Below are 26,134 nucleotides of genomic sequence, written 5' to 3'. Positions count from 1 at the left end.
TACAGTGAAATCTCCAAAAACCTGCTGAAAAGTGTGTTAGCCACATTGGTTGCCTGATTGTTCTCTCTCGGCAGTAGTGTTCAGTGCCGTGTCTTTCTTGTGGACAGGAAGGAGCTGACTGCTGATGCCCGTGAGCTGAAAGGGGAGCTGTACTGCCTGCCATGCCATGATAAGATGGGGGTCCCCATCTGTGGAGCTTGTCGGCGGCCCATCGAAGGGCGCGTGGTGAATGCCATGGGCAAGCAGTGGCATGTGGAGGTGAGTCAGTTGTGAAGGGTAACCAGTACTTTTCATTCAGATGTGCTAGGAGAAGGAGATTCTAAAGATTAAATATAGACATTTTCAAGACAAATGATTCTGTAGAAAATTAAGAATATAGAATATACACTGTTTTTGTGATCTCTTGGTAATGATACAGGATATGCTCTTTTGTTCTTAAATCCTTCTTGAAGCTGGAAGTGTAATGGTCCATATGCAGCAGCAGCCCCTCCCTAAAAATGCTACTCACATGTTGACCTCTATTCTCATTCTGTGTTGTTTAAATAGGCTGTGTCATAAGGTAACCTGTCAGAACCTCAAGACACCTGAATTAAGTAAGACGGAAAGTGTCACAGGGTTAGCCCTGGCCAAATGAAATAGCTACCTCAAACTTCATGTATCTAGTTTAATTTGGGGAGTTTTACTTCATTAAATAAATAAAATATCCCAATTCAAAAATGACCTCTAGCAATTTTTTTCAGCATTTTGTCTGTGCCAAGTGTGAAAAGCCATTTCTTGGACATCGCCATTATGAAAGGAAGGGCCTGGCGTATTGTGAAACCCACTATAACCAGGTATTTATTGTCCTCATTGGATACTACAGATACTTAGATGAATTTGAGCTTAATATTTTAGCTACGAGGAAATCTCTTGGGAAATGTACATTGGACTATAGAGATTTCTTTTTAACGTATTTGGGAAATAATTTCAGGCTCACAGAAAGGTTCTGAAATAAAAATTTTTTTAAAAGGTTTTGAAATTTTAAAAAAAGAGTTTGAAAAAATATATGTACCTTTTCATCATTTACATGTGTTTCTTTCTGTGAAAGCATACACTTAATAAATTTCCATATCTTTATATGCAAATGTGTGTATTTGTATATATGCACCTATTTTTTCTGAAGCATTTGATGATACATTAGTTCATCATGGTCCTTTGCCCCTAAGTACTTCAATTTATATTTCCCAAGATTATGGAGTTCTTTTGCATAATCATAGTTAATCAGTATTGATATAATACTTTAATACTTTAGTGTATGTATTCCAATTTTGTCACTTGTACTAGTACCTTGTATCATTTTTTTCCACTCCAGTATTAGACCCTATCTAGGGTTGTCATTTTCCTTTAGCCTCCTTAAATCTGGAACATTTCTTTTTTTTTTTTTTTTTTTTTTTAAGATTTTATTTATTTATTTGAGAGACAGAGATCACAAGTAGGCAGAGAGAGAGGGAAGGAAGCAGGCTCCCCGCTGAGCAGAGACCTGATGCAGGGCTCGACCCCAGGACCCTGAGATCATAACCTAAGCCGAAGGCAGAGGCTTTAAATCACCCAGGTGCCCCATAATCTGGAACATTTCTAAAGCCTTTTTTTGATTTCTGATAATAATGAAAAGTGAATTAATTTATTTTCATTATAAAAAGGAAAAATAGTCCATGTACTTTACTAATTTTTGCTAGTAATGAATGGTAAATTCTGGATCTAGGTAGTCAGCTGTCTGTTTTAAGTGGTAGAAAGAACTGAAATTATATTAAATATTTGGTGTTCTAAAACTTAGTTCTAACATCTTGAATTTTTACCACTTTTTTTTTTCACTTTCAGCTATTTGGTGATGTTTGTTTCCATTGCAACCGTGTTATAGAAGGTGATGGTAGGTATCTGTAGGAATTTTATATGCCATCATTTTAACACAAGAACACTTAGGTAATATGAAAATTGAAAGAGTTCAGTGACTTATATTGCTTGGAATATGATCATTATCAATTACTTTTTTTTCCTTTGGTGTATTTTGCAAGTAATCCATAGCAGAAATGCTAATATCCTAAGAGATGGATTTGTTACTCCTTTATAATAATACTTTAGGGCATTGCCACAGGGTTGTTATGGTAGATATTGCAGAGACATTCACAGCCAACCTTGAGATCTGTTTCTATTTCCATCCCCTGGAATTACGTAACTTGGAAGCTGTAGAGCAGTATTTATTAGGAACAACTCAATCTGCCATGGTAGTTAGCGAGAGTCAATTTAACCCTGCAGATGCTAAAACCTGGCAGTTTTCTGTAGACATTTCTCGGCTTACCAGCCTTGTATTGCAGTAATTAGGCAGGGCTGATTAACTGGGACTGAAAGGAAGCAGCTGTGTTTGCTAATAGTCACTAGCACAATTCCGCTAGAAACTTCCTGGCAAAGTTTAAACATTCCTGTTTTCAGCATGCTTTGTGGTTCTCGTCAGAGAACCCAACTCGGGAAATACTTTGCAATACACTGCCCATGATGCAGTTTGCAGAAGGAGTAGCTCAGAGGAGCAGTCTTCAGCGCAATAGAAAGTAAAACTTAACTCCCTCCTATGTGAGGTATTTGTCAGGTGAGAGAAGCTGGGAAGGGAAGGGAAGCATGCTTCTTTTTGTCAGTTTCTATAAGCAAATAAGTTAATGTCTGGATTTTTAAAAATTACTTATCCAGTCCCTATTTCTTTGTTGGGCCAGTGGCAGTAGGCACGGAAAGGTAGCAGCAAATGTGCTCATAGGCAGGCCCTGTGCCAGAAAAGCGCATCTGAGTGATATAGTACATGTTAAATGTACACCCCAGCATCCACAGGAGTGAGAGGACAAGCTTTAGTGGGAAGACATGGTACATACTGTTCATATATCTCACAGGATACTCAAAGAAGAAAAATTTTAACTATAAATAAAGATTGAAAAAGCCACTGTTAATCTTCCCTAACATGAACCAATCTATAGTCCTGGAAGACATAAGGGCTCAGTTTTTCTAGTAATGTGAAAAAATAGCTTTTAATTAATTAATTAATTAATTTGGTTGGTTTGGTAAACATTAATGGCACTGAGATTTTTAGTCATGTGATACTTTTGCAATAAAACCTCTTGAGAACCTCTTCCAACTGTTATGGAATCCACCTTAGCTCTGTCAGAGTTGAAAATGTCAGCTCCACTTTCCATACCAATGTGTGTGACCCGATCTCTTTCTTCTTTCTCTAGTGGTCTCTGCTCTTAATAAGGCCTGGTGTGTGAACTGTTTTGCCTGTTCTACCTGCAACACTAAATTAACACTGAAGTAAGTCTACAGTTTCGTCCAGTGTGAATCCTAAGACTGAAAACAATGGGGTAACTTTCTATAAAATAGGGAGTTTTAAAAAAGAATTGATTCCTTATTCTTTGTGTCCCTTCCAAAAGTAAAGGTTCTTCCTTTAATTGTTTTATGTTCTTTCTTCTATTCCTTCTTTGTCCTGTTCAAAGGGATAAGTTTGTTGAAATTGATCTAAAACCAGTCTGCAAACACTGTTATGAAAAAATGCCAGAAGAATTTAAGAGGCGGCTTGCCAAACGGGAGAGAGAAGCAAAGGATAAGGACAAGCAGAAAAAGAAAAAGCCAGTCTGTTTGTAAACTTTTCTGTCCCTTCTGTCATCATTTTCACTGCTTTCTTCTTTGGTTAGTCCTTTAGAATATGTTTTATTCTATTTTGGTCTTTCACTTTTTTGTTTCTTTTGGCATATATTTGTAGCTGTCAGAGCTTGAAATACAAGTACTTGACCCGTGTAGAGCCGGTTCTTTTGCCTAATTATTAAAATTATTAAAACTTACCATTACTAAAATCCTCACCTAAAACCAGCTTGTACTTCACTTATTTCCTTTAATCTGCTGACTCCCTCATTCCTCATCTCTTTGTTCATATCACAATGTGGTATAGATTTATTTTTTCCAAAAATGGATACAAAGGGAGGAATTCCAATCTCTATTTAGTAGATACTGAGAAAATTTTTTTAAGTATTTTTCTCTGCTGACTACAGTCTTCTAAAATCCTGGTTTTGGTTTCTTTGCCTAAAATGATTTATTTGATGAATTCCAAGTGTCACGTGTTCTAAGCTCTGTATTAAATCCTTTCTGCATGTTTTGTATCTAAGCAAAGACCCTGTACTCTATAAAAAGAGATCTACTGTCTTTGGTGTCTGTATGCACTTTCATGGAGTGCTCATTGCTCCTGTTTATGAATTCATTATCTTGATGTTTTCAAGCCCTACTTTATTCCTGATCTTTATGGGAAATATTTCAATCTTTGAAATTCTTTTGAATTACTGGCATGATTGTCCCATTGTTTCTTCATGCTTACCATTGTGTTCTGAGCTCCAAAAGTTTTTTATTATTCCAGTTTTCATGTTTCCTTTCATAAAGAGGAATTAAAATTCAAATACAAAACTAAAACCATTGAAGTTTGCTTAACAGTATCTCTGGAAGCAGTGATAATATTTCCTTCATCCAAAAAATGGCAGTTTTAGTAGCTTTCATGCTAGCAGTCTTTGGGAGAAAATTGTAACTCAGGAGTACCATTTAAATCAAACTGTCAGTGGAAAAATAACATCATTTGAATTTCTGTCAGCATTAAGATCTCTGTGAAAAACAGCTAGGGAATAACTGACATGTAATGCTTGAGAATAAAAGTTTCATTTTATTAACTATATGATTAGGAATTAACTTTGGTATTAACTTTGTTCTTTAAAATTGTATCATCTGATTTAATCATTTGCCATAGGTAACAATGTGCCACTAGCCTTGTTCCAGAAATGCCACCTGAAAATAAGTTAGGAAAATGTACAAGTTACAAGGTTGTGTATCTCCTCGGTTCACAGTTTAACACCCTAGATTCCATCAGTAAGAAGCTATTTGTAATTACCAATTGGAAATGCGTAGCAGACAGTTAGAAAGCTATCTAAAAACCTGGCTTCTCCAGAATTGTTTCACAAATAGATTGATAATGTGAATTGCTCTAGGTTTAGAAAAAAAGAGTTGAGTTCTCCATACAGCTGACCATTCACAAAATAGAACCACAGGCAACCAGTTTTATTTCTGTTTCTTAAGGGTGTTTAAAACTTTCTCATATCTCCCCTGCCAACCTTTCTGTCAGGCAGCTAACCAAAATAACCCATTACAACTTAAGTTTTCTTTGAAAATGATTTTTTGTCATTGTTGGAGATAGAAATCAAACCACTTTATATAAGGAAAGATGAAACCTCATAACTACCTAATTTAAAATATTAATAAAGATTAATTAATAAAGAGAAGGTCATTCAAATCAGAAATACAACTCTGGAAAAAAAAAAGAAATACAACTCTGGGCTTTAAATAACTGTTCTTTAAAGTGTTTTCATGGTACTTTAATGTATGGTTGACTTTACTTACCTAAATTACATTGACATTAGATTTCCTGTATTTGTAGCACAGACTAAAATGTAATGTACATTCTGTATTACCCAGATAGATGTATAAGATATATTTATAAGGACAATTTTTTACATCTACCACAATGACAGAAGTTGAGATTAGAAATAACAGTTTTTTGCTGTGAATTTCAATGTCATCATATAGTGTCTTCATTTACTTCAGTAAAACTACCTCACATTATTTATATATCTGTGTCAAATACATTTCTCCTAATTTATTTTATTATTGTTCCTGTCTTTAGGAATAAATTTGTGGAGTTTGACATGAAGCCAGTCTGTAAGAAGTGCTATGAGAAATTTCCATTGGAGCTGAAGAAAAGACTTAAGAAACTAGCTGAGACCTTAGGAAGGAAATAACTTCCTTTATTTGTGTATTCTCTTCTATGCAAAGAAAAGAGATTATCAACATTACTTGACTTGATCCACACTATTTAAAGCTGTATCTTAAAATTGTTGAGAGTGAAGAGGGCCTGTACAAATGGTTTTCTTCGTCTCCTTCTTATTAAAAAAGAAAAAAAGCTTGTGTAATCAATTTAAAACACACATGAAATCAAGATTTGCTTTTGTTAATAACCCTTATCAATTTGTCAAAATGTAGATTGTACTTAACCGCAAAAAAACACACAAGGTTTAGATGTTAGATTTTAATTAAGGTCCAAAAAAATTAATTTAACTTTTAAAAATGAAAGTGAGGAATCAGCTTTCACATGACTCAGATAAAAATTTACTTTGTATTTGAAAGAAAAATAATTCCAACTGCTGTTGGGGAGGATAGAAGGAAGAAAAATAACCAGCCAAGAAAAACAAATCTTAAAGAATCTGAGTATGTTTATCAGACTAATAGCTAGTAGCTATAAAATGAAATATACATATTACTAAGACAAAAAAACAAGTACATTTAGAACTACTTGATTTCATTTTTTTGTTAAATGCAATAATTATGCTTAGTTTTGTATTTTGTTTTCCTTGTGAACTTCTTCCTTAGTATAATTACTTAACCCAGTAGTTTTAGCTCGCTAATAGTATGCCTTTTTAAATTTTGTGCAAAAAAATTTATACTAGGTATTTGAAAATTCAGTATACTTTACAATATTGGAAAAAATGAAGTATTTTTTAACATATTACAACAATTCTGCTTCTAAGCTTAAGGTCAAAGATGTAGTCTTAGAATAGGACCCGAAATTAAATTTTATGTAGCTTGGAATGTATGACTTAAAACAAGTGAATGTATATGTATTGGTCTTACTGCCTTTATAACCATGCTAATGTTTATGCTTTATACATAATCAAACTTGCCTTAGAAAATACATTCTTCAGGAATTCTAGCTGTTTCATGCAATACCAAAAATAAGTGCATTGACTGAAATTTGTAAACCCAGATTCCTCTGCCACAGCTATGGTGATACATGATTTTCTATTTTTCTCTCCTTTTTGGGGGGAAACACGTTGAAATTAGTTTTTCTCATCTTGCTAAAAGGATGATATTGGTAGGTGTTTGTTTTTCATTTCAAATGTTGTGATTGGATTTTATTTACTATAAGAAGGAGGTAAAAATGACACTTTTAAATTGGAAAGAGGGTGTTTAAATGTCAATTGTAGGTCAAAAGTAGTGGATTATTCTACTTTATAGAAAGTGTTCTTAGAAAGTTTATCCTGAAATTTCTGGACCATTCTTTCTCGATAAACTTGTATGCAAAGCACATTTTGTGAACATTTTTTAAATGTTGCTGCTGCTGTGTTACCATTTAAAAGAAAGTTCCCAAGATGTCCTTTTAAGGAGGAAATTATTGTTTAAAAAAAAATTGCTGAAATGTTGTTTTGCCATTAAAAAACAAAACAAAACAAAAAACTCAGGATGCTACCACTCTGCCATTAAAATATTTGTATGCATGTATTTTTTTTTAAAGTGTGTGCATGCACTTTACAGAGTAAATTCTATTTCAGTTTTCAGGTAACTTATAACCGGTTACTTTTTAGTGTTCTTTTAGAGTTCAAAGAATTATCAGTGATTGAAAAAATCAATATGTAGTTAAAGTCTGTATGTACTCAGACATTTAAAAGAGTCTTTGCATTTGACAATAAGAATCAAAATCCCTTCAGAGTGCCTTTGTCAGCTAATACATGACCAGCAAGGAGAACTTTGGAAGTGTTTATTAAATATTATCCTATGGACATAGGCAAAATAATACAGGCTTTGTAACTTGGGATCTTGATCCTAAATTGTCAAATCCCCCTACACCAGAAATAAGGGACAGAAAAGCAACCATTTACCCATATTCTTAAATCACTTCAAAGATGCATAAACTGAGCTCAGCTGCTTTTCTTTACACAGCCTTCATAGCCGGGCCTCTCCTGCAGCCAGATGTCCCAGTGCTGTCCCTGCTCACTCCTCTTTTAAAATAGGAATTCATATTTCCTGAAAGTTTGATTTGGTAACCCTCTACAACTTTAGGATATTTTGTTTAGATTTCTTCCCTGATAGGGGCATCACTGGAGCCTCTACCTGTGGGAAAGGAAGAAGTTGAAAAGTTGCAAGTGGAATAGAAGACAGGCTTGGTTGAGTTCATAATATTGTTCATGGGGTTTTCCCTGGCAGTGGAAAAACTCAGGCTAGTAAGCCTTTCTCTGTGTAAGTCCTAGAAGGCAATTTGAAATAATTTATTGTTCTTACCCAATTTCTACATGTTCTTTTTCTTACCAAGCCTAATATAATTGAGGAAATGTCTGGTAGGTACAAGCAAAACATTCTTTGGATCATGTTCAAAGCCTTATTAACATTATACCTAAAGTGATAGGCCATTTTGCCTCATTTACTTGCCAAAATAACCATTTCTTTTTTTTTTTTTTAAAGATTTTATTTATTTATTTGACAGAGAGAGATCACAAGTAGGCAGAGGGACAGGCAGAGAGAGAGAGGAAGAGGAAGCAGGCTTCCTGCTGAGCAGAGAGCTCGATGCGGGACTCGATCCCAGGACGCTGAGATCATGACCTGAGCCGAAGGCAGCGGCTTAACTCACTGAGCCACCCAGGCGCCCCCAAAATAACCATTTCTAAGTTAAGGAAGTTTTAAGGTAGGCTTGTAGCATTCTTGTATTTCGTTTTAGATTGTAAGCTTGATGGCAATGACACTATGTTGTTAATTATGTTTTTACATAGCAACCATTGCAGTATACTCTTGGTGCTTAATAAATGTTCATAATTGTTAAGAATAATCCTATTGTGCATTTTTTCATTTGAGTAACTCTGAGACATGGAACTATGAGAAGATAGGACTAATGCTTAAGAAAACTGTTCTGGTGGGGTGCCTGGCTAGCTCAGTCAGTGGAGTGTGCAACTTTAATCTCAGAGTTGTGAGTTCAAGCCCCATGTTGGGTGTAGAGATTACTCTTAAAAATAAAATCTTTTTTTTTTAAAGATTTTAAAAAATTTATTCATTTGAGAGAGAGACAGAGCACAAACGGGGAGAAGCAGAGGGAGAGGGAGAAGCAGACTCCCTGCTGAGCGGGGAGCCCAATGCGGGGCTAGATCCCAGGACCTGGAGATCATGACCTGAGCCAAAGGCAAATGCTCAACCATCCGAGATACCCAGGCACCCAAAAAAATAAAGTCTTTAAGGGGCACCTGGGTTGCTCAGTTGGTTAAACATCGAACTCTTGATTTTAGCTCAGGTCATGATATTATGGCTCATGGGATCAAGCCCTGCATCAGGCTCTGCACTCAGCGGGGAGTCGGCTTAAAGATTCTCTCCCTCTGCCGTACCCCGACTCTCTCTTTCGTGCCCTTTCTCTAAAATAAATAAATAGATTTTTTTTTTAAACATAAAATCTTTTTAAATCTTTTTAAAAAAGAAAACTGTTTTGGAAACAACCTTAGTGTCCATCCACAGATGAATGAATAAAGAAATTGTGGTGTGCATATGCACATACACACACACACACACACACACAGGAATATTATTCAGCCATAAAAAAGGAAATCTTGCTATTTGCAACAACATGGATGGAACTTGAGGGCTTTACACTAAATGAAATAAATCAGACAGAAAAACAAGTATATGCTCTCACTTACATATGGAATCTTTAAAAAAAAAAAAACTCATCAATACAGAGAACAAGATTGGTGATTGCCAGAAGCTGGGTGTTGGGGCGGGTGAAATGGGTGAAGGCAATCAAAAGGTACAAACCTCCAGTTATAAAGTCACAGTGGTGTACTATATAGTATGGTGACTATTGTTAATAATACTATATTATATACCTGAAAATTGCTAAGAGTAGATCTTAATAGTTGTTATGAGAATAAAAAATTCTATAATTATGTATGGTGATGGATAACTAGACTTACTGGAATCATTTCATAAGTATTAGAGATACTGAATCATGTACAGCTGATAAAGAATATAATGTGTCTATTATATATCAGGTTTTTTTAAAACTTTTCTTTAAAGTCATTTAAAATTTTTACTATATGTAGTGTTTTGGAACACAATTTAAATAGTCATATCTCCATCCATGTAAGAATATCAAACATTCTCTATATAAAATTCACAAGGCAGTTTCCAGAAATACTATCTAATTTAATCCTTAAAATTATATGAGTTACTTAAAATTCTTTTCACATTACAGCAGAGGAGCAGAGCATACTGACATTAAGTGGTCCTTTGAGGTTGCACGACTTAAAAGTGCCATATTCAGAATCTGAACCCAGGTATCCCTGTGATTCCAAATGTATAAATGTTTCTACTCTGTTACTTGGGGTGTGTGTGCAAGAGAGAGAAAATTAAAGTGTTCTTGAATATAAAGTAGAAATATTCATGTGTATGAATAAAAGAAAATGATTTGGTGGTTGTGTGTGAGCCAAATCCCAGAACCATACAGAATAGTGGTGGTCTTCCCACTAGTCCCCATAATATTTTCACTTCTTAACAAAGGAGATCTCTTCTGTCTCCTTATATATGTATTTTGGCATATCTTTATACATCACTTCTCCAGCCCTGAGGCACTGCATGATACCTTTGGGGGGCATTCCTCTTCCCCTGCACCATCCTGTCCTTCCCCTCCATCCTCCTTAAACATAGAGATTCTGCATCTCTGTGATTTGAGCCTCGGACTCCTTTTACTCCCTGGGGCAGGTGCAGAGCTTTGATTTCCTCTCTTGAAGTAGGAGAGATGGGGAATTACAGCACCACATAGGAAGTGTTGCAAGGGTGAGCAAAGAGTTTTGCCAGATCACAGCAGCAGAGGGGGAGGGAAGGCTCCTAGAGGAGCCGGATCTTCAGAGGGGATCACTGGTCAGCCAGGCAAGGGAAGAGGCCAGGGGTGAGTTTCCCGTTGCTAGCTCACTCTGTCTCCCTGAAACAATCTTGAAAATGTTACTAAAATGGTTCTTAAGTGTTTTGTTTGGAGTTTTCTGGCAGGGAAGAAGGGAGACAATTCAATTCGGGTAGTGCTTTCCAGTTTGCCAAAATTAATATGCTACAGTAATGGAAATGCTAACTTTTTTGTTTGTTTCAAAACATGGACTTTATTTTTTTTTAATTTTTTAATAAACATATAATGTATTTTTATCCCCAGGGGTACAGGTCTGTGAATCACCAGGTTTATATATTTCACAGCACTCATCATAGCACATACCCTCCCCAATGTCCATATCCCCACCACCCTCTCCCGTCCCCACTCCCCCCAGCAACCCTCAGTCTGTTTTTTGAGATTGAGTCTTTTATGGTTTGTCTCCCTCCCAATCCCATCTTCTTTCATTTTTTCTTTTCCTACCTCCCAAACCCTTCATGTTGCATCTCCACTTCCTCATATCAGGGAGATTATATGATAGTTGTGTTTCTCTGACTGACTCACTTCGCTATGCATAATACCCTCTAGTTCCATCCACATCGTCACAAATGGCAAGATTTCATTTCTTTTGATGGCTGCATAGAATTCCATTGTATATCTATACCACAATTTCTTTATCCATTCATCTGTTGATGGACACCTAGGTTCTTTCCATAGTTTGGCTATTGTGGACATTGCTGCCATAAACATTCGGAGCACCACGTTTGTATCTTTAGGATATATACCCAGCAGTGCAATCGCTGGGTCACAGAGTAGCTCTATTTTCAGTTTTTTGAGGGACCTCCACACTGTTTTCCAGAGTGGCTGCACCAGCTTGCATTCCCACCAGCAGTGTGGTTCCCCTTTCTCTGCATCCTTGCCAGCATCTGTCATTTCCTGACTTGTTGATTTTAGCCATTCTGACTGGTGTGAGGTGGTATATCATTGTGGTTTTGATTTGTATTTCCCTGATGCCGAGTGATGAGGAGCATTTTTTCATGTGTCTGTTGGTCATCTGGATTGTCTTCTTTGTAGAAATGTCTGTTCATGTCCTCTGCCCATTTCTTGATTGGATTCTTTGTTCTTTGGGTGTTGAGTTTGATAAGCTCTTTATAGATTTTGGATACTAGCCCTTTATCCGATATGTTGTTTGCAAATATCTTCTCCCATTCTGTCAGTTGTCTTTTGATTTTGTTAATATTTCCTTTGCTGTGCAAAAGCTTTTGATCCTAATGAAATCCAAGTAGTTCATTTTTGCCCTTGCTTCCCTTGCCTTTGGCAATGTTCCTAGGAAGAAGTTGCTGCAGCTGAGGAGGAAGAGGTTGCTGCCTGTGTTCTCCTCAAGGATTTTGATGGATTCCTTTCTCACATTGAGGTCCTTCATCCATTTTGAGTCTATTTTCTTGTGTGTGGTGTAAGGAAATGGTCCAATTTCATTTTTCTACATGTGCCTGTCCAATTTTCCCAGCACCATTTGTTGAAGATGCTGTCTTTTTTCCATTGGATATTCTTTCCTCCTTTGTCGAAGAATAGTTGACCATAGAGTCGAGGGTCTATTTCTGGGCTTTCTATTCTGTTCCATTGATCTATTTGTCTGTTTTTGTGCCAGTACAATACTGTCTTGATGATGACAGCTTTGTAATAGAGCTTGAAGTCTGGAATTGTGATGCCACCAACTTTGGCTTTCTTTTTCAATATTCCTTTGGCTATTTGAGGTCTTTTCTGGTTCCATATAAATTTTAAGATTATTTGTTCTATTTCTTTGGAAAAAATGGATGGGATTTTGGTAGGTATTGCATTAATTGTGTAGATTGCTTTAGGTAGCATAGACATTTTCACAATATTTATTCTTCCAATCCATGAGCATGGAACATTTTTCCATTTCCTTGTGTCTTCCTCAATTTCTTTCATGAGTACTTTATAGTTCTCCGAGTATAGATTCTTCGCCTCTTTGGTTAGGTTTATTCCTAGGTTTCTAATGGTTTTGGGTGCAATTGTAAATGGGATTGGCTCTTTAATCTCTCTTTCTTCTATCTTGTTGTTGGTATAGAGAAATGCAACTGATTTCTGTGCATTGACTTTATATCCTGACACTTTACTGAATTCCTGTGCATGTTCTAGCAGTTTTGGAATGGAGCCTTTTTATTTTTTTTTTTAAAGATTTATTTATTTATTTATTATTTATTTGACAGAGAGAAATCACAAGTAGATGGAGAGGCAGGCAGAGAGAGAGAGAGGGAAGCAGGCTCCCTGCTGAGCAGAGAGCCCGATGCGGGACTGGATCCCAGGACCCCGAGATCATGACCTGAGCCGAAGGCAGCGGTTTAACCCACTGAGCCACCCAGGCGTGGAATGGAGCCTTTTTAGTTTTCCACATATAGTATCATGTCATCTGCAAAGAGTGATAGTTTGACTTCTTCTTTGCTGATTTGGATGCCTTTAATTTCTTTCTGTTGTCTGATTGCTGAGGCTAGGACTTCTAGTACTATGTTGAATAGCAGTGATGATAATGGACATCCCTGCCATCCCGTTCCTGACCTTAGCGGAAAAGCTTTCAGTTTTTCTCCATTGAGAATGATATTTGCAGTGGGTTTTTCATAAATGGCTTTGATAATATTGAGGTATGTGCCCTCTATCCCTACACTTTGAAGAGTTTTAATCAGGAAGGGATGCTGTACTTTGTCAAATGCTTTTCAGCATCTATTGAAGGTACCATATGGTTCTTATTCTTTCTTTTATTAATGTATTGTATCACATTGATTGACTTGCGGATGTTGAACAAACCTTGCAGCCCTGGAATAAATCCCACTTGGTTGTGGTGAATAATCCTTTTAATGTACTGTTGAATCCTATTGGCTAGTATTTTGGTGAGAATTTTCACATCTGTGTTCATCAAGGATATTGGTCTGTAATTCTCTTTTTTGATGAGATCCTTGTCTGGTTTTAGGATCAAGGTGATGCTGACCTCATAAAATGAGTTTGGAAGTTGTCCTTCCATTTCTATTTTTTGGAACAGTTTCAGGAGAATGGGAATTAATTCTTCTTTAAATGTTTGGTAGAATTCCCCTGGGAAGCCGTCTGGCCCTGGGCTCTTCTTTGGAGATTTTTGATGACTGCTTCAGTCTCCTTATCTTGTTGTTGGTATAGAGAAATGCAACTGATTTCTGTGCATTGACTTTATATCCTGACACTTTACTGAATTCCTGTGCATGTTCTAGCAGTTTTGGAATGGAGCCTTTTTATTTTTTTTTTTAAAGATTTATTTATTTATTTATTATTTATTTGACAGAGAGAAATCACAAGTAGATGGAGAGGCAGGCAGAGAGAGAGAGAGGGAAGCAGGCTCCCTGCTGAGCAGAGAGCCCGATGCGGGACTGGATCCCAGGACCCCGAGATCATGACCTGAGCCGAAGGCAGCGGTTTAACCCACTGAGCCACCCAGGCGTGGAATGGAGCCTTTTTAGTTTTCCACATATAGTATCATGTCATCTGCAAAGAGTGATAGTTTGACTTCTTCTTTGCTGATTTGGATGCCTTTAATTTCTTTCTGTTGTCTGATTGCTGAGGCTAGGACTTCTAGTACTATGTTGAATAGCAGTGATGATAATGGACATCCCTGCCATCCCGTTCCTGACCTTAGCGGAAAAGCTTTCAGTTTTTCTCCATTGAGAATGATATTTGCAGTGGGTTTTTCATAAATGGCTTTGATAATATTGAGGTATGTGCCCTCTATCCCTACACTTTGAAGAGTTTTAATCAGGAAGGGATGCTGTACTTTGTCAAATGCTTTTCAGCATCTATTGAAGGTACCATATGGTTCTTATTCTTTCTTTTATTAATGTATTGTATCACATTGATTGACTTGCGGATGTTGAACAAACCTTGCAGCCCTGGAATAAATCCCACTTGGTTGTGGTGAATAATCCTTTTAATGTACTGTTGAATCCTATTGGCTAGTATTTTGGTGAGAATTTTCACATCTGTGTTCATCAAGGATATTGGTCTGTAATTCTCTTTTTTGATGAGATCCTTGTCTGGTTTTAGGATCAAGGTGATGCTGACCTCATAAAATGAGTTTGGAAGTTGTCCTTCCATTTCTATTTTTTGGAACAGTTTCAGGAGAATGGGAATTAATTCTTCTTTAAATGTTTGGTAGAATTCCCCTGGGAAGCCGTCTGGCCCTGGGCTCTTCTTTGGAGATTTTTGATGACTGCTTCAGTCTCCTTACTGATTATGGGTCTGTTCAGGTTTTCTATTTCTTCCTGGTTCAGCTGTAGTACTTTATATATTTCTAGAAATGTATCCATTTCTTCCAGATTGTTGAATTTGTTGGCGTAGAGTTGCTCATAGTATGTTCTTATAATTGTTTATATTTCTTTGGTGTTGATTGTGATCTCTCCTCTTTCATTCATGATTTTGTTTATTTGGGTCCTTTCTCTTTTCATTTTGAAAAGTCTGGCCAGGGGTTTATCAATCGTATTAATTCTTAAACAAGCTTCTAGTTTCGTTGATTTGTTCTGTTGTTTTCTTAGTTTCTATTTCATTAATTTCTGCTTTGATCTTTATGATTTCTCTTCTCCTGCTGGGTTTAGGCTTTCTTTGTCACTTTCTCCAGCTTCTTTAGGTGTAGGGTTAGGTTGTGTATTTGGAGATCTTTCTTATTTCTTGAGAAAGGCTTGTATTGCTATATATTTTCCTCCCAGACTGCCTTTGTTGTGTACTACAGATTTTGAATCACTGTGTTTTCATTATCATTTGTTTCCATGAATTTTTTCAATACTTCTTTAATTTCTTGGTTGACCCATTCACTTTTTAGAAGGATCCTGTATAGTCTCCATGTATTTGGGTTCTTTCTAAATTTCCTCTTGTGATTGAGTTCTAGCTTCAGAGCATATTTCAGAGTGGTCTGAAAATATGCAGCAATGATCCCAAACTGGTTTAGAACTGATTCATGACCTAGGATGTGGTCTATTCTGGAGAATGTTCTATGTGCACTAGAGAAGAATGTGTATTCTGTTGCCTTGGGATGGAATGTTCTGAATATATCTGTGATGTCCATCTGATCCACTGTGTCATTCAAGATCTTTATTTCCTTGTTGATCTTTTGCTTGGATGATCTGTCCATTTCAGTGAGGGGAGTGTTAAGGTCCCCTACTATCATTGTATTATTGTTGATGTGTTTCTTTGATTTTGTTATTAATTGGTTTATATAGTTGGCTGCTCCCATGCTGGAGGCATAGACATTTAAAATTGTTAGATTTTTTTGTTGGACAGACCCTTTGAGTATGATATAGTGTCCTTCCTCATCTCTTATTATAGTCTTTGGCTTAAAATCTAATTGATCTTATATAAGGATTGCCATTCCTGCTTTCTTCTGATGTCCATTAGCATGGTAAATTCTTTTCCAGCCCCTCACTTTAAATCTGGAGGTGTCTTCGGGCTTAAATGAGTTTCTTGTAGGCAACATATAGATGGGTTTTGGTTTTCTATCCATTCTGATACCCTGTGTCTTTTGATTGTGGCATTTAGCCCATTCACATTCAGGGTAACTATTGAGAGATATGAATTTAGTGCCATTGTATTGCCTGTAAGAAGACTGTTACTGTATATTGGCTCTGTTCCTTTCTGATCTACTACTTTTAGAGTCTCTCTTTGCTTAGAGGACCCCTTTCAATATTTCCTGTAGAGCTGGTTTGGTGTTTGTGAATTCTTTCAGTTTTTGTTTGTCCTGGAAGTTTTTTATCTCTCCTTCTATTTTCAGTGATAGACTAGCTGGATATAGTATTCTTGGCTGCATGTTTTTCTCATTTAGTGCTCTGAATATATCATGCCAGTTCTTTCTGGCCTGCCAGGTCTCTGTGGATAAGTCTGCTACCAATCTAATGTTTTTACCCTTGTATGTTACAGACTTCTTTTCCCGGGCTGCTTTTAGGATTTTCTCTTTGTTCTAAGATTTGTAAATTTTATTATCAGGTCACGGGATGTGGACCTATTTTTATTGGTTTTGAGGGGCATTTTTTGCATCTCCTGGATTTTGATGTTTGTTCCTTTGCCATATTAGGGAAATTCTCTACAATAATTCTCTCCAATATACCTTTTGTTCCCTCTTTCTTTCTTCTTCTTCTGGAATCTCAATTATTCTAATGTTGTGTTGTCTTATGGTGTCACTTATCTCTCAAATTCTCTTCTCATGGTCCAGTATTTGTCTCTCTTTTGCTCAGCTTCTTTATTCTCTGTCCTTTGATCTTCTATGTCCCTAATTCTTTCTTCTGCCTCATTTATCCGAGCAGTAAGAGCTTCCATTTTTTATTGCACCTCATTAATAGCTTTTTAAATTTCAATTTGTTTAGATTTTAGTTCCTTTATTTCTCCAGAAAGGGCTTTTATATCTCCCGAGAGGGTTCCTCTCATATCTTCCATGCCTTTTTCGAGCCCGGCTAGAACCTTGAGAATCGTCATTCTGAACTCTAGGTCTGTCATATTACCAATGCCCGCATTGATTAGGTGCCTAGTCTTCGGTACTGCTTCTTGTTCTTCTTTTTGTGGTGAGTTTTTCTGCCTTGTCATTTTGCCCACATAAGAATATATAAAGGAGCAAATAAAATGTTAAAAGGGTGGCAAAGACCCCAGGGAAATGTGCTTTAACCAAATCAGAAGAGACCCCGGGAGAAAGCGGCTAAACAAGAAAAAAAAAAGAAAAGAAAAGAAAAGAAAAGAAAACAAATAAGGAAAAAAATATTTAAAAAAGAAAATATCTGTATATACAAATATAGTTAGATACAATGGAAGATAAAATATGACTATAATAATGAAAGTTCAAAAAATTATTTTTTTATAAGGTATTGTTAAGATAAAGTAGTTTTAAAAAAAAGTTAAAAGAAGAAAGGGTAAAAGTTAAAAATTTAGCAGAATAAAAAAGAAAAAAAATAACTGCAAGATTAAAAAATCATGGGGAGAAAGCCATGAATTCCTTGCTTTGCTTTCTCCTCTGGAATTCCGCTGTTCTCCTTGGTAAGTGAAGTTGGTCTTGGCAGGATTTCTTGCTGATCTTCTGGGGGAGGGGCCTGTTGTAGTGATTCTCTAGTGTCTTTGCCTGAGGCAGAATTGCCCCGCCCTTATCAGGAGCCAGGCTAAGTAATCTGCTCGGGTTCGCTTTTGGGAGCCTTTGTTCCCTGAATGCTTTCTGTATAGTTAGGGAGGGTGGGAATGATAATGGCGGCATCCCGATCTCTGGCCTGGAGGATTTGAGAGTTCCGGGTCCTGCTCCTCAGTGTGCTCTCAGAGAAAAGCACCCAAATGCTCCCGTCTCCCTGGCCTCTGGTCACGTTTGGAGAAAAGTTGCCTGGTCGCTCGCTCTTGGAGAAAAGTGCTCAGTCACTTCTGTCTCCACGGCCTCCGGCCACACTCGGAGCCTACCCAGCCTGCAACCGGTTCAAGGTAACCCCGAGCTGAGAGCTCACTCCTCAGCTCTGTCTCTGGAGCCGGCTTCCCCGTTCTAATACCTGTAAGCTCTGCGACACTCAGACACCCCCGATCCTTCTGTGACCCTGCGGGACCTGAGGCCACGCTGACCCCGCTTGGGCTTCACCCCGCTTTAGCCTCTGGAGCGATGTCCCTCAATGGAGCAGACTTTTAAAAGTCCTGATTTAGTGCTCTGTTGCTCCCCGCTTGCCGGGAGCCGGCCCATCCCCCCGGGTGCTTCTATCTTCCCGGTGCTTCAGACTCACTTCTCCACAGGTCCTACCTTTCAGAAAGTGGTCGATTTTCTGTTTCTAGAAATGATTATCTTTTCTTCGATTTCCCATTGGATTTGTAGGTGTTCGTAATGTTTAGCTAAGCTGTCTAGCTGATCTCTTGCTACCTGATATTGTCTCAGCCTGCTACTTCTCTGCCATCTTGACTCCTCCCCCTTTCCTAACTTTTTTTTTTTTTACTGTGCTTTATTAAATGGGTTAAATATGTGTCTGCAATATCGTTTACCTCTTTGTTGTTGGCAAATTTTCCTTCATCCATGGAGCACTGGTGAGCTTTTTAAAGTGACTCCTACATAAATTCTCACAAATTCTAACTGAGCAGAGTGGAGAGTAAAGCTCTGTTCCACGTGTGCTCCCTAAGCTGTACTGTGATCCCCCAAACCTTAACACCTTACTGGGTGGATCATGAGTTCGGTGCCTCAGATTCACCCCCTCACCTTCTAGAATCGCCAGTCAACAGGGGACTGTACAAGTGCGGTGATTGCCTCACCTGACTCGACTTCTCCACTGGGGAGACCTGTGTTTGGGAAAGAAAAATGTAATTTCTTCTTCTGTCTAAAACCTTGGGATTTCCTTCTTTACTTTCTAATCCTACTGTCATATTAAAATTTTTGATGCCACAAGATCAAGTAGATATCCACTTGATGATTGTTACTAACTGGTGCATAGGTCAGAATGGCTTTTTTTTTTTTAAGATTTTTTAAAAATATTTTATTTATTTATTTGACAGAGAGATTACAAGTAGGCAAGAGAGGCAGGCAGGGAGAGAGAGGAGGAAGCAGGCTCTCTGTGGAGCCAAGAGCCCGATGTGGGGCTCGATCCCAGGACCCCGGGATCATGACCTGAGCCAAAGGCAGAGGCTTTAACCCACTGAGCCACCCAGGCACCCCCTTTTTTTTTTTAAAGATTTTATTTATTTGACAGAGAGAGAGATCACAAGTAGGCAGAGAGGCAGGTGGCGGGGAGGGGGAAGTGGGCTCCCCGCACAGCAGAGAGCCCGATGTGGGACTAGATCCCAGGACCCTGAGATCATGACCTGAGCCAAAGGCAGAGGCCCTAACCCACTGAGCCACCCAAATGCCCCCAGAATGGCTTCTTAAACCTAAAATTGTGCCAGCAGGAGACTGGGCTTGTATTCCCTCCTAGAAATCTAAGTTGTGTTTATACAGCCCAAGAAGATCTCAGTCCCCCAAATACTAGAGACAAGCATGAGCAGCTTGCTAAAAGGATATTTGTTTGCCATCTATCTTTAGCACCATGTTAAACCCCATAAGAGGGATTATATTAGGGGGTCAACATATCAACGTTTTGATATATTAGGGGGTCAACATATCAACTGCTTTCTAGTTAATCCCCCAAGCCCCACATTTAATCAGGAGGTATTTTTCTTACACATTATTCTCTATTTTGGAAAATGTTACAAATGGCTATTTCCCTCTTTCAAATTGTAGATTCCTTCAGAGGACAGCTAGGGCTTTCTAATTTTGTGTGCAACGATGAATCCTAAACTATATGGAACTAAGTTTTCTGGCAACTTCTGCCAGAATACAGGCAAAAAAAAAAAAAAAAAGGAAACAATAGCCTTAAAAAGACCAAATATTATTAAAGTCCATGCACTAATGTTCATATGTTCAAATCCCCTAGGCCCTTGCTCATCACCTACTTAGTTCATATACAAGTCTAAAGAGCTTAATGAGTTTCCGATGCCAGATAAAAGGACGTAAATTAGAAGTGCGGAGAGGGTAAATGAAAAGTAAACAAATTCAAGAAAGATTTAATAAACGTAAACTTTTTTTTAAAGATTTTATTTATTTGACAGAGATCACAAGTAGGCAGAGAGCCAGGCGGAGAGAGAGGGGGAAGCAGACTCCCCGCTGAGCAGAGAGCCTGATGTGGGGCTTAATCCCTGGACTCTGGGATCATGACCTTAGCCGAAGGCAGAGGTTTTAACCCACTGAGCCACCCAGGAGCCCCAAATGTAAACTTTTGTCAGCCACTGCACTACAAGCCAGTGAAGCAGCAATAAATGTTTCAGCCTTGGAACATTCACAGCATACCAGGAGCCATAAAAAATGCCTCAGAACATCATGCAGTAAAAGAACTGACATTAGAAATAGGAGTAGGATACACAGATTGATCAGAGGGGAGAATGGTTCATTTAAATAGTCTTATCTCTTGTGACTGTTATCACAAGACTTCGAAGTCTTCTTTGGGAGAGACTTCCCAAAGTGGGTGATGGCTGAACTGGGGTCTGAAAGACAAGGCAAAGAGCTTTGCAGATGGACAGGGGGCTTTCCAGTCCAAGAGAATAGCCTATGAAAAGAACCTGTGAGAATCTCCGTTTATTTGGGACCCAGGAGCCAAAACTCTGAAGGGGAAAAACTTCATCTGGGGCAGCTGTAGTCCCAAGAGGGTGAACACTGTGTTGCTGTAGTTCCAACTCTGTCCTCCTGCTGTTGGCCCCAGAGGCAGAAGTACATGACAGAACTGCATAGGTCAAGCCTCAGTTTTCTGATCAGAAGACTGAAAACTAAAAGCTTCAGGAAACAAAAGTAACAGGGAAATTGCCAAGAGAGCTGCATAAGGAAGAGACGCCACAATGCTGTTTATGAACTCGGGGGCTGCTTTCTGAGCAGCTCCTGCACAGATCTGGTCCTGTTCAACACAGTGAAGACAGGCAGAACTGACCGCGGTCCTCAACTGGCCACTAGGTGGCACACACTGGGACAGAACTTGAATAGCCCCATTCATGCTCTGGGAGGTGAACTAACTTTGGAATCACAGACCACAGAAGGAGAGTTGGAAGTTGTGGTTTGAATCTAACCAGGTGGATTGTCCGCCTCAACAAAAATACCTACACTCTCCAGAGGATTTAATTTAAGTCAATGATTTTTTTCTTTTTCTTTTTTTTATTTAGTATATTCACAATGTTAGTCAGCCACCCCCATGATTTAATTATAGGACAATTACATCACCCTAACAAGAGACCCCATATATGTAAGCAGTCACTCCCAATCCCCCCTCTCATCCCTAGCCAACTTTCTGTTGTTCATGTGTTTATGAATTTGCATACTCTGGACATTTCATGTAAATTGAATTATATAGGGAAGCCTGCGTGGCTGAGTCAGTTAAGCATCTGCCTTTGGCTCAGGTCATGATCTCAGGGTCCTGGGATGGAGCTCTGCATCAGGCTCCCTGCCCATCTCCCTCTGCCTGCTGCTCCCCTGCTTGTATTTTCTGTCTCTGATAAGTAAATAAATAAAATCTTTTTAAAAATTCAATTATGTAATATGTTGTCTTTGTGACTAGTTTCTTTCAATTAGCATAATGTTGTCAAGGTTTATCCACATTGAAGCATATATTCTTTTTTACCAGATAATATTGTTATATGTTATATGTGCATACTACATTTTGTTTCTAAATTTACAGTTGATGGACATTTGGATTGTTTCCACCTTTGGCTGTTATGAATTGTGCTGCTATAAACATTTGCCTGCAAGTTTTTGGGTGGACAAATATTTTTGCCTAATTGATGAAATGAGGTATCTTTCCATTTATTTGGATCTCCTTTAACTCCTTTAAAAAATGCGTACTTTTGGGGCACCTGGGTGGCTCAGTGGGTTAAAGCCTCTGCCTTTGGCTCAGGTCATGATCCCAGGGTCCTGGAATCGAGCCCCGCATTGGGCTTTCTGCTCAGTGGGGAGCCTGCTTCCTCCTCTCTCTCTCTCTCTCTCTCTGCCTGCCTCTCCGCCTTCTTGGGATCGCTCTCTCTGTCAAATAAATAAGTAAAATCTTAAAAAGAAATGTGTACTTTTCAGTCTACAAATTTACATTTACATGCATTGTAAACTGCACTGAACAATCTTACAATTTTTTCTTTCAATCATCAAAAATATTTTAAAGAACAATAAAGGTAGATACACTAGACAGAGATCACTAAGGAAATAGAAGATTTTAATAATGCTATAAACAAATTAGATCTAAAAGACATCTACAGAAAACTCCACCCAAAAACAGCAGATTGCATGTTACTCTTACGAGCACATGGAACATTCTCCAGTGTACACCATAGGCCAGGGCGTAAAACAAAACTCAATAAATTTAAAAGAATTGAAATAATAAAAAATATGTTTTTCCCACGACAATGGAATGAAGGCAGAAATCAATTACACAAAGAAATCTTAGAAACTCACAAAAATGTGCATATTAAACAACATACTTTTTTTTTTTTTTTTTTTTGGTAGGCTTCATCCCCAGCATGGCAACACAGGGCTTGAACGCACCACCGTGAGATCACACCTGAGTTGAGATCAAGAGTCAGACGCTCGGGGCGCCTGGGTGGCTCAGTGGGTTAAAGCCTCTGCCTTCGGCTCAGGTCATGATCCCAGGGTCCTGGGATCGAGCCCCACATTGGGCTCTCGGCTCTGCAGAGAGCCTGCTTCCTCCTCTCTCTCCCTGCCTGCCTCTCTTGCCTACCTGTGATCTCTGTCTGTCAAATAAATAAATAAAATCTTTATTTAAAAAACAAAAAGAGTCAGACGCTCATCCAACAGAGCCAACCAGGTGCCCTCAAAAACATACTTCTAAATAATCAGTGAGTCAAAAAAGAAATCACAAGGAAATTAGAAATATCTTGAAATGAATGAAAATAAATATACAATATACCAAAACTTATGGGATACAGTTAAAGTGGTACTTAGAGGGAAATTTATAGCTGAAAATTCCTATATTTAAAAAGAATGATCTCAGGGCACCTGGGTGGCTCAGTGGATTAAGCCGCTGCCTTCGGCTCGGGTCATGATCTCAGTGTCCTGGGATCCAGAAAAGATCCCAAATAGCCAAAGCAATCCTGAAAAAGAAAACGGAAGCTGGGGGCATCACAATTCAAGCTGTATTACAAAGCTGTAATCACCAAGACAATACAGTATGGGCACAAAAACAGAAACATTGATCAATGAAACAGAATAGAGAACCCAGAAATGGACCCTCACCTCTATGGTCAACTAATCTTCAACAAAGTGGGAAAGAATGTCCACTGGAAAAAAGACAACCTCTTCAACAAATGGTGTTGGGAAAATTGGACAGCCACATCCAGAAGAATGAAAGTGGACCATTTTCTTATACCATATACAAAAAGAGACTCCAAATGGATGGAAGACCTAAATGTGAGACAAGAATCCATCAAAATCCTAGAGAAGAACACAGGCAGCAACCTCTCTGACCTTGGCCACAGGAAATTCTTGCTAGACACATCTCCAAAGGCAAAGGAAACAAAGGCAAAAATGAACTCCTGGGATTTCATCAAGATAAAAATCTTCTCCACAGCAAAGAAAATAGTTGACAAAACCAAGACAATTGACAGAATGGGAGAAGATATCTGTAAATGTCTTATTAGATAAAGGGCTTCTATCCAAAATCTAGAAAGGACTTATCAAACTCAACACCCAGAAAACAAATAACCCAGCCAAGAAATGGGCAGAAGACATGAACAGACATTTCTCCAAAGAAGACATCCAAATGGCCAACAGACATGTGAAAAAGCCCTCAACATCACTTGACATCAGGGAAATACAAATCAAAACCACAATGAGATACCACCTCACACCAGTCAGAATGGCTAAAATTAACAAGTTAGGAAAAAACAGACATTGGTGAGGATGCAGGGAAAGGGGAACCCTCCTACACTGTTGGTGGGAATGCAAGCAGGTGCACCTGCTCCAGAAAGAAGTTCCTCAAGAAGTTAAAAGTAGAATTACCCTACAACCCAGGAATTGCACTACTAGGTATTTACCCCAAAGATACAAATGTAGCAGGCATGTGTAACTCAGTGTTCATAGCAGCAATGTCCACAATAGCCAGACTGTGGTAAAAGCCCAGATGTCCATCGATAGATGAATGAATAAAGAAGAATGAATGAATGAATAAAGAATATATATATATATATTGTTGCAAATGGCAAGAGTAATATTCCATTATATATATATATATAATGGAATATTACTCTTGCCATTTGCAACAATGTGGATGGAGCTAGAGGGTATTATGCTTAGCAAAATAAATCAGTCAGAGAAAGACAAATACCATGTGATTTCACTCATATGTGGAATATAAGAAACAAAACAGATAAACATAGGGGAAGGAAAGGAAAAATAAAATGAAAACAGACAGGAAAACAGAAAACAAAATGAAAACAAACCAAAAGAGACTTTTAACTCTAGGAAACAAACTGAGGGTTGCTGTGGGAAGGTGGGTGAGGGGATGGTGTAATTAGGTGACAGACATCAGGGAGGGCACGGGGTATTATATACAACTGATGAATCACTAAATTCTATGTCTAAAACTAATAATACAGTATATGTTAGTTAGATTAAATTTAAATTTAAAAAAATAATAAAAGAAAGTATGAATACCTCTAACTTAGATGCAAAATCCTCAACAAAAATTGGCAAATAGAATCAAGTAGTATATAAAAGGTTAGTATGCATTCAGCCACAGAAAGCCATAAAATTCTAGAAAATGCTATACCACGAACGAACACTGAAAACATTATGCTAAACCACGTAAACTAGACACAAAAGAACAATTACTGTATAGTTCCAGGTATATGAGGTAATAGGCAAATTCACAGAGACATAAAGTAGAATAAGGGTTACCAGGGCCTGGGGAGAATGGGAAGTTAATTGTTTAATGGGTACAGTTTCTATTTGGGACAATAAAAAAGCTTTTGGAAATGGATAGTGGTGATGGTTGCACAACATCATGAATGTACTTAATGTCACTGAATTGTACATTTAAAAATGGTTAAAATGGTAAATGTTATGTGTATTTTATGACAATAAACAAACAACCAAAACACATCACAACCATGCGGGATTTATAATTACAGGATGGTCTAATATTTAAAAATTAATCAATGTGGGGACCCTGGGTGGCTCAGTGGGTTAAGCTGCTGCCTTCGGTTCAGGTCATGATCTCAGGGTCCTGGGATTGAATCCTGCATCGGGCTCTCTGCTCAGCAGGGAGCCTGCTTCCCTCTTCCTCTCTCTCTGACTGCCTCTCTGCCTACTTGTGATCTCTGTCAAATAAATAAATAAAACCTTAAAAAAATTAATCAATGTAATCATAATAGCAGCCTAAAGAATGTCCATTCATGATAAAAACTGTTAGCAAACTAGGAATAGAAAGAAATTTCCCTAACTTGATAAAGGTATCAACCTAAACCTATAGCTGACACTTACTGGTGAGGTCTTTTCCCTTAAGATCTAAAATAAGGAAAGAATGTTCTCTCTCACAGGTCCTCTTCAGTATTGTACTAATACTGCTAAGACATGAAATAAGGCAAGGTAAAGAAATAAAAGGCATACAGATTGCATAATATAATTGTCATTGTGTAAAATCTCAAGTAACTGGGATGCCTGGGTGGCTCAATCAGTTCGGCTGCTGCCTTCGGCTCAGGTCATGATCCCAAGCTCCTGGGATCGAGTCCCGCATCGGGCTGCTTGCTCAGTGAGGAGCCTGCTTCTCTCCCTGCCTCTGCCTGCCACTTTGCCTGCTTGTGTTTTCTCTC

General features: G+C 38.1%; 1 protein-coding gene across 6 annotated transcripts in view; it reads left to right on the top strand.

Moving 5' to 3' along the window:
* LIMS1 (LIM zinc finger domain containing 1) overlaps positions 1 to 8,701 on the top strand; it is a 140,885-nt gene extending 132,184 nt beyond the window's left edge. For 5 of the 6 annotated variants that reach the window (XM_013062373.2, XM_045077606.1, XM_013062374.2 and 2 more), the window contains exons 6-10: positions 108 to 258; positions 741 to 833; positions 1,858 to 1,906; positions 3,252 to 3,327; positions 5,732 to 8,701. In XM_013062373.2, coding sequence (XP_012917827.1) covers positions 108 to 258; positions 741 to 833; positions 1,858 to 1,906; positions 3,252 to 3,327; positions 5,732 to 5,846 — 484 coding nt within the window. In that variant the 3' untranslated portion in view covers positions 5,847 to 8,701. Of the gene's footprint in view, positions 1 to 107; positions 259 to 740; positions 834 to 1,857; positions 1,907 to 3,251; positions 3,328 to 3,509; positions 3,689 to 5,731 lie in introns of those variants that run through there. The other variant, XM_004764341.3, reaches the window with a different exon arrangement.
* The last annotated feature ends 17,433 nt before the right edge of the window (positions 8,702 to 26,134 follow it).

Source organism: Mustela putorius, unplaced genomic scaffold, assembly GCF_011764305.1.
Source record: "Mustela putorius furo isolate JIRA1106 unplaced genomic scaffold, ASM1176430v1.1 tig00000224_pilon_pilon_pilon, whole genome shotgun sequence".
Classification (NCBI taxonomy): domain Eukaryota; kingdom Metazoa; phylum Chordata; class Mammalia; order Carnivora; family Mustelidae; genus Mustela; species Mustela putorius.
This window is presented reverse-complemented; position numbering and strand designations above follow the sequence as displayed.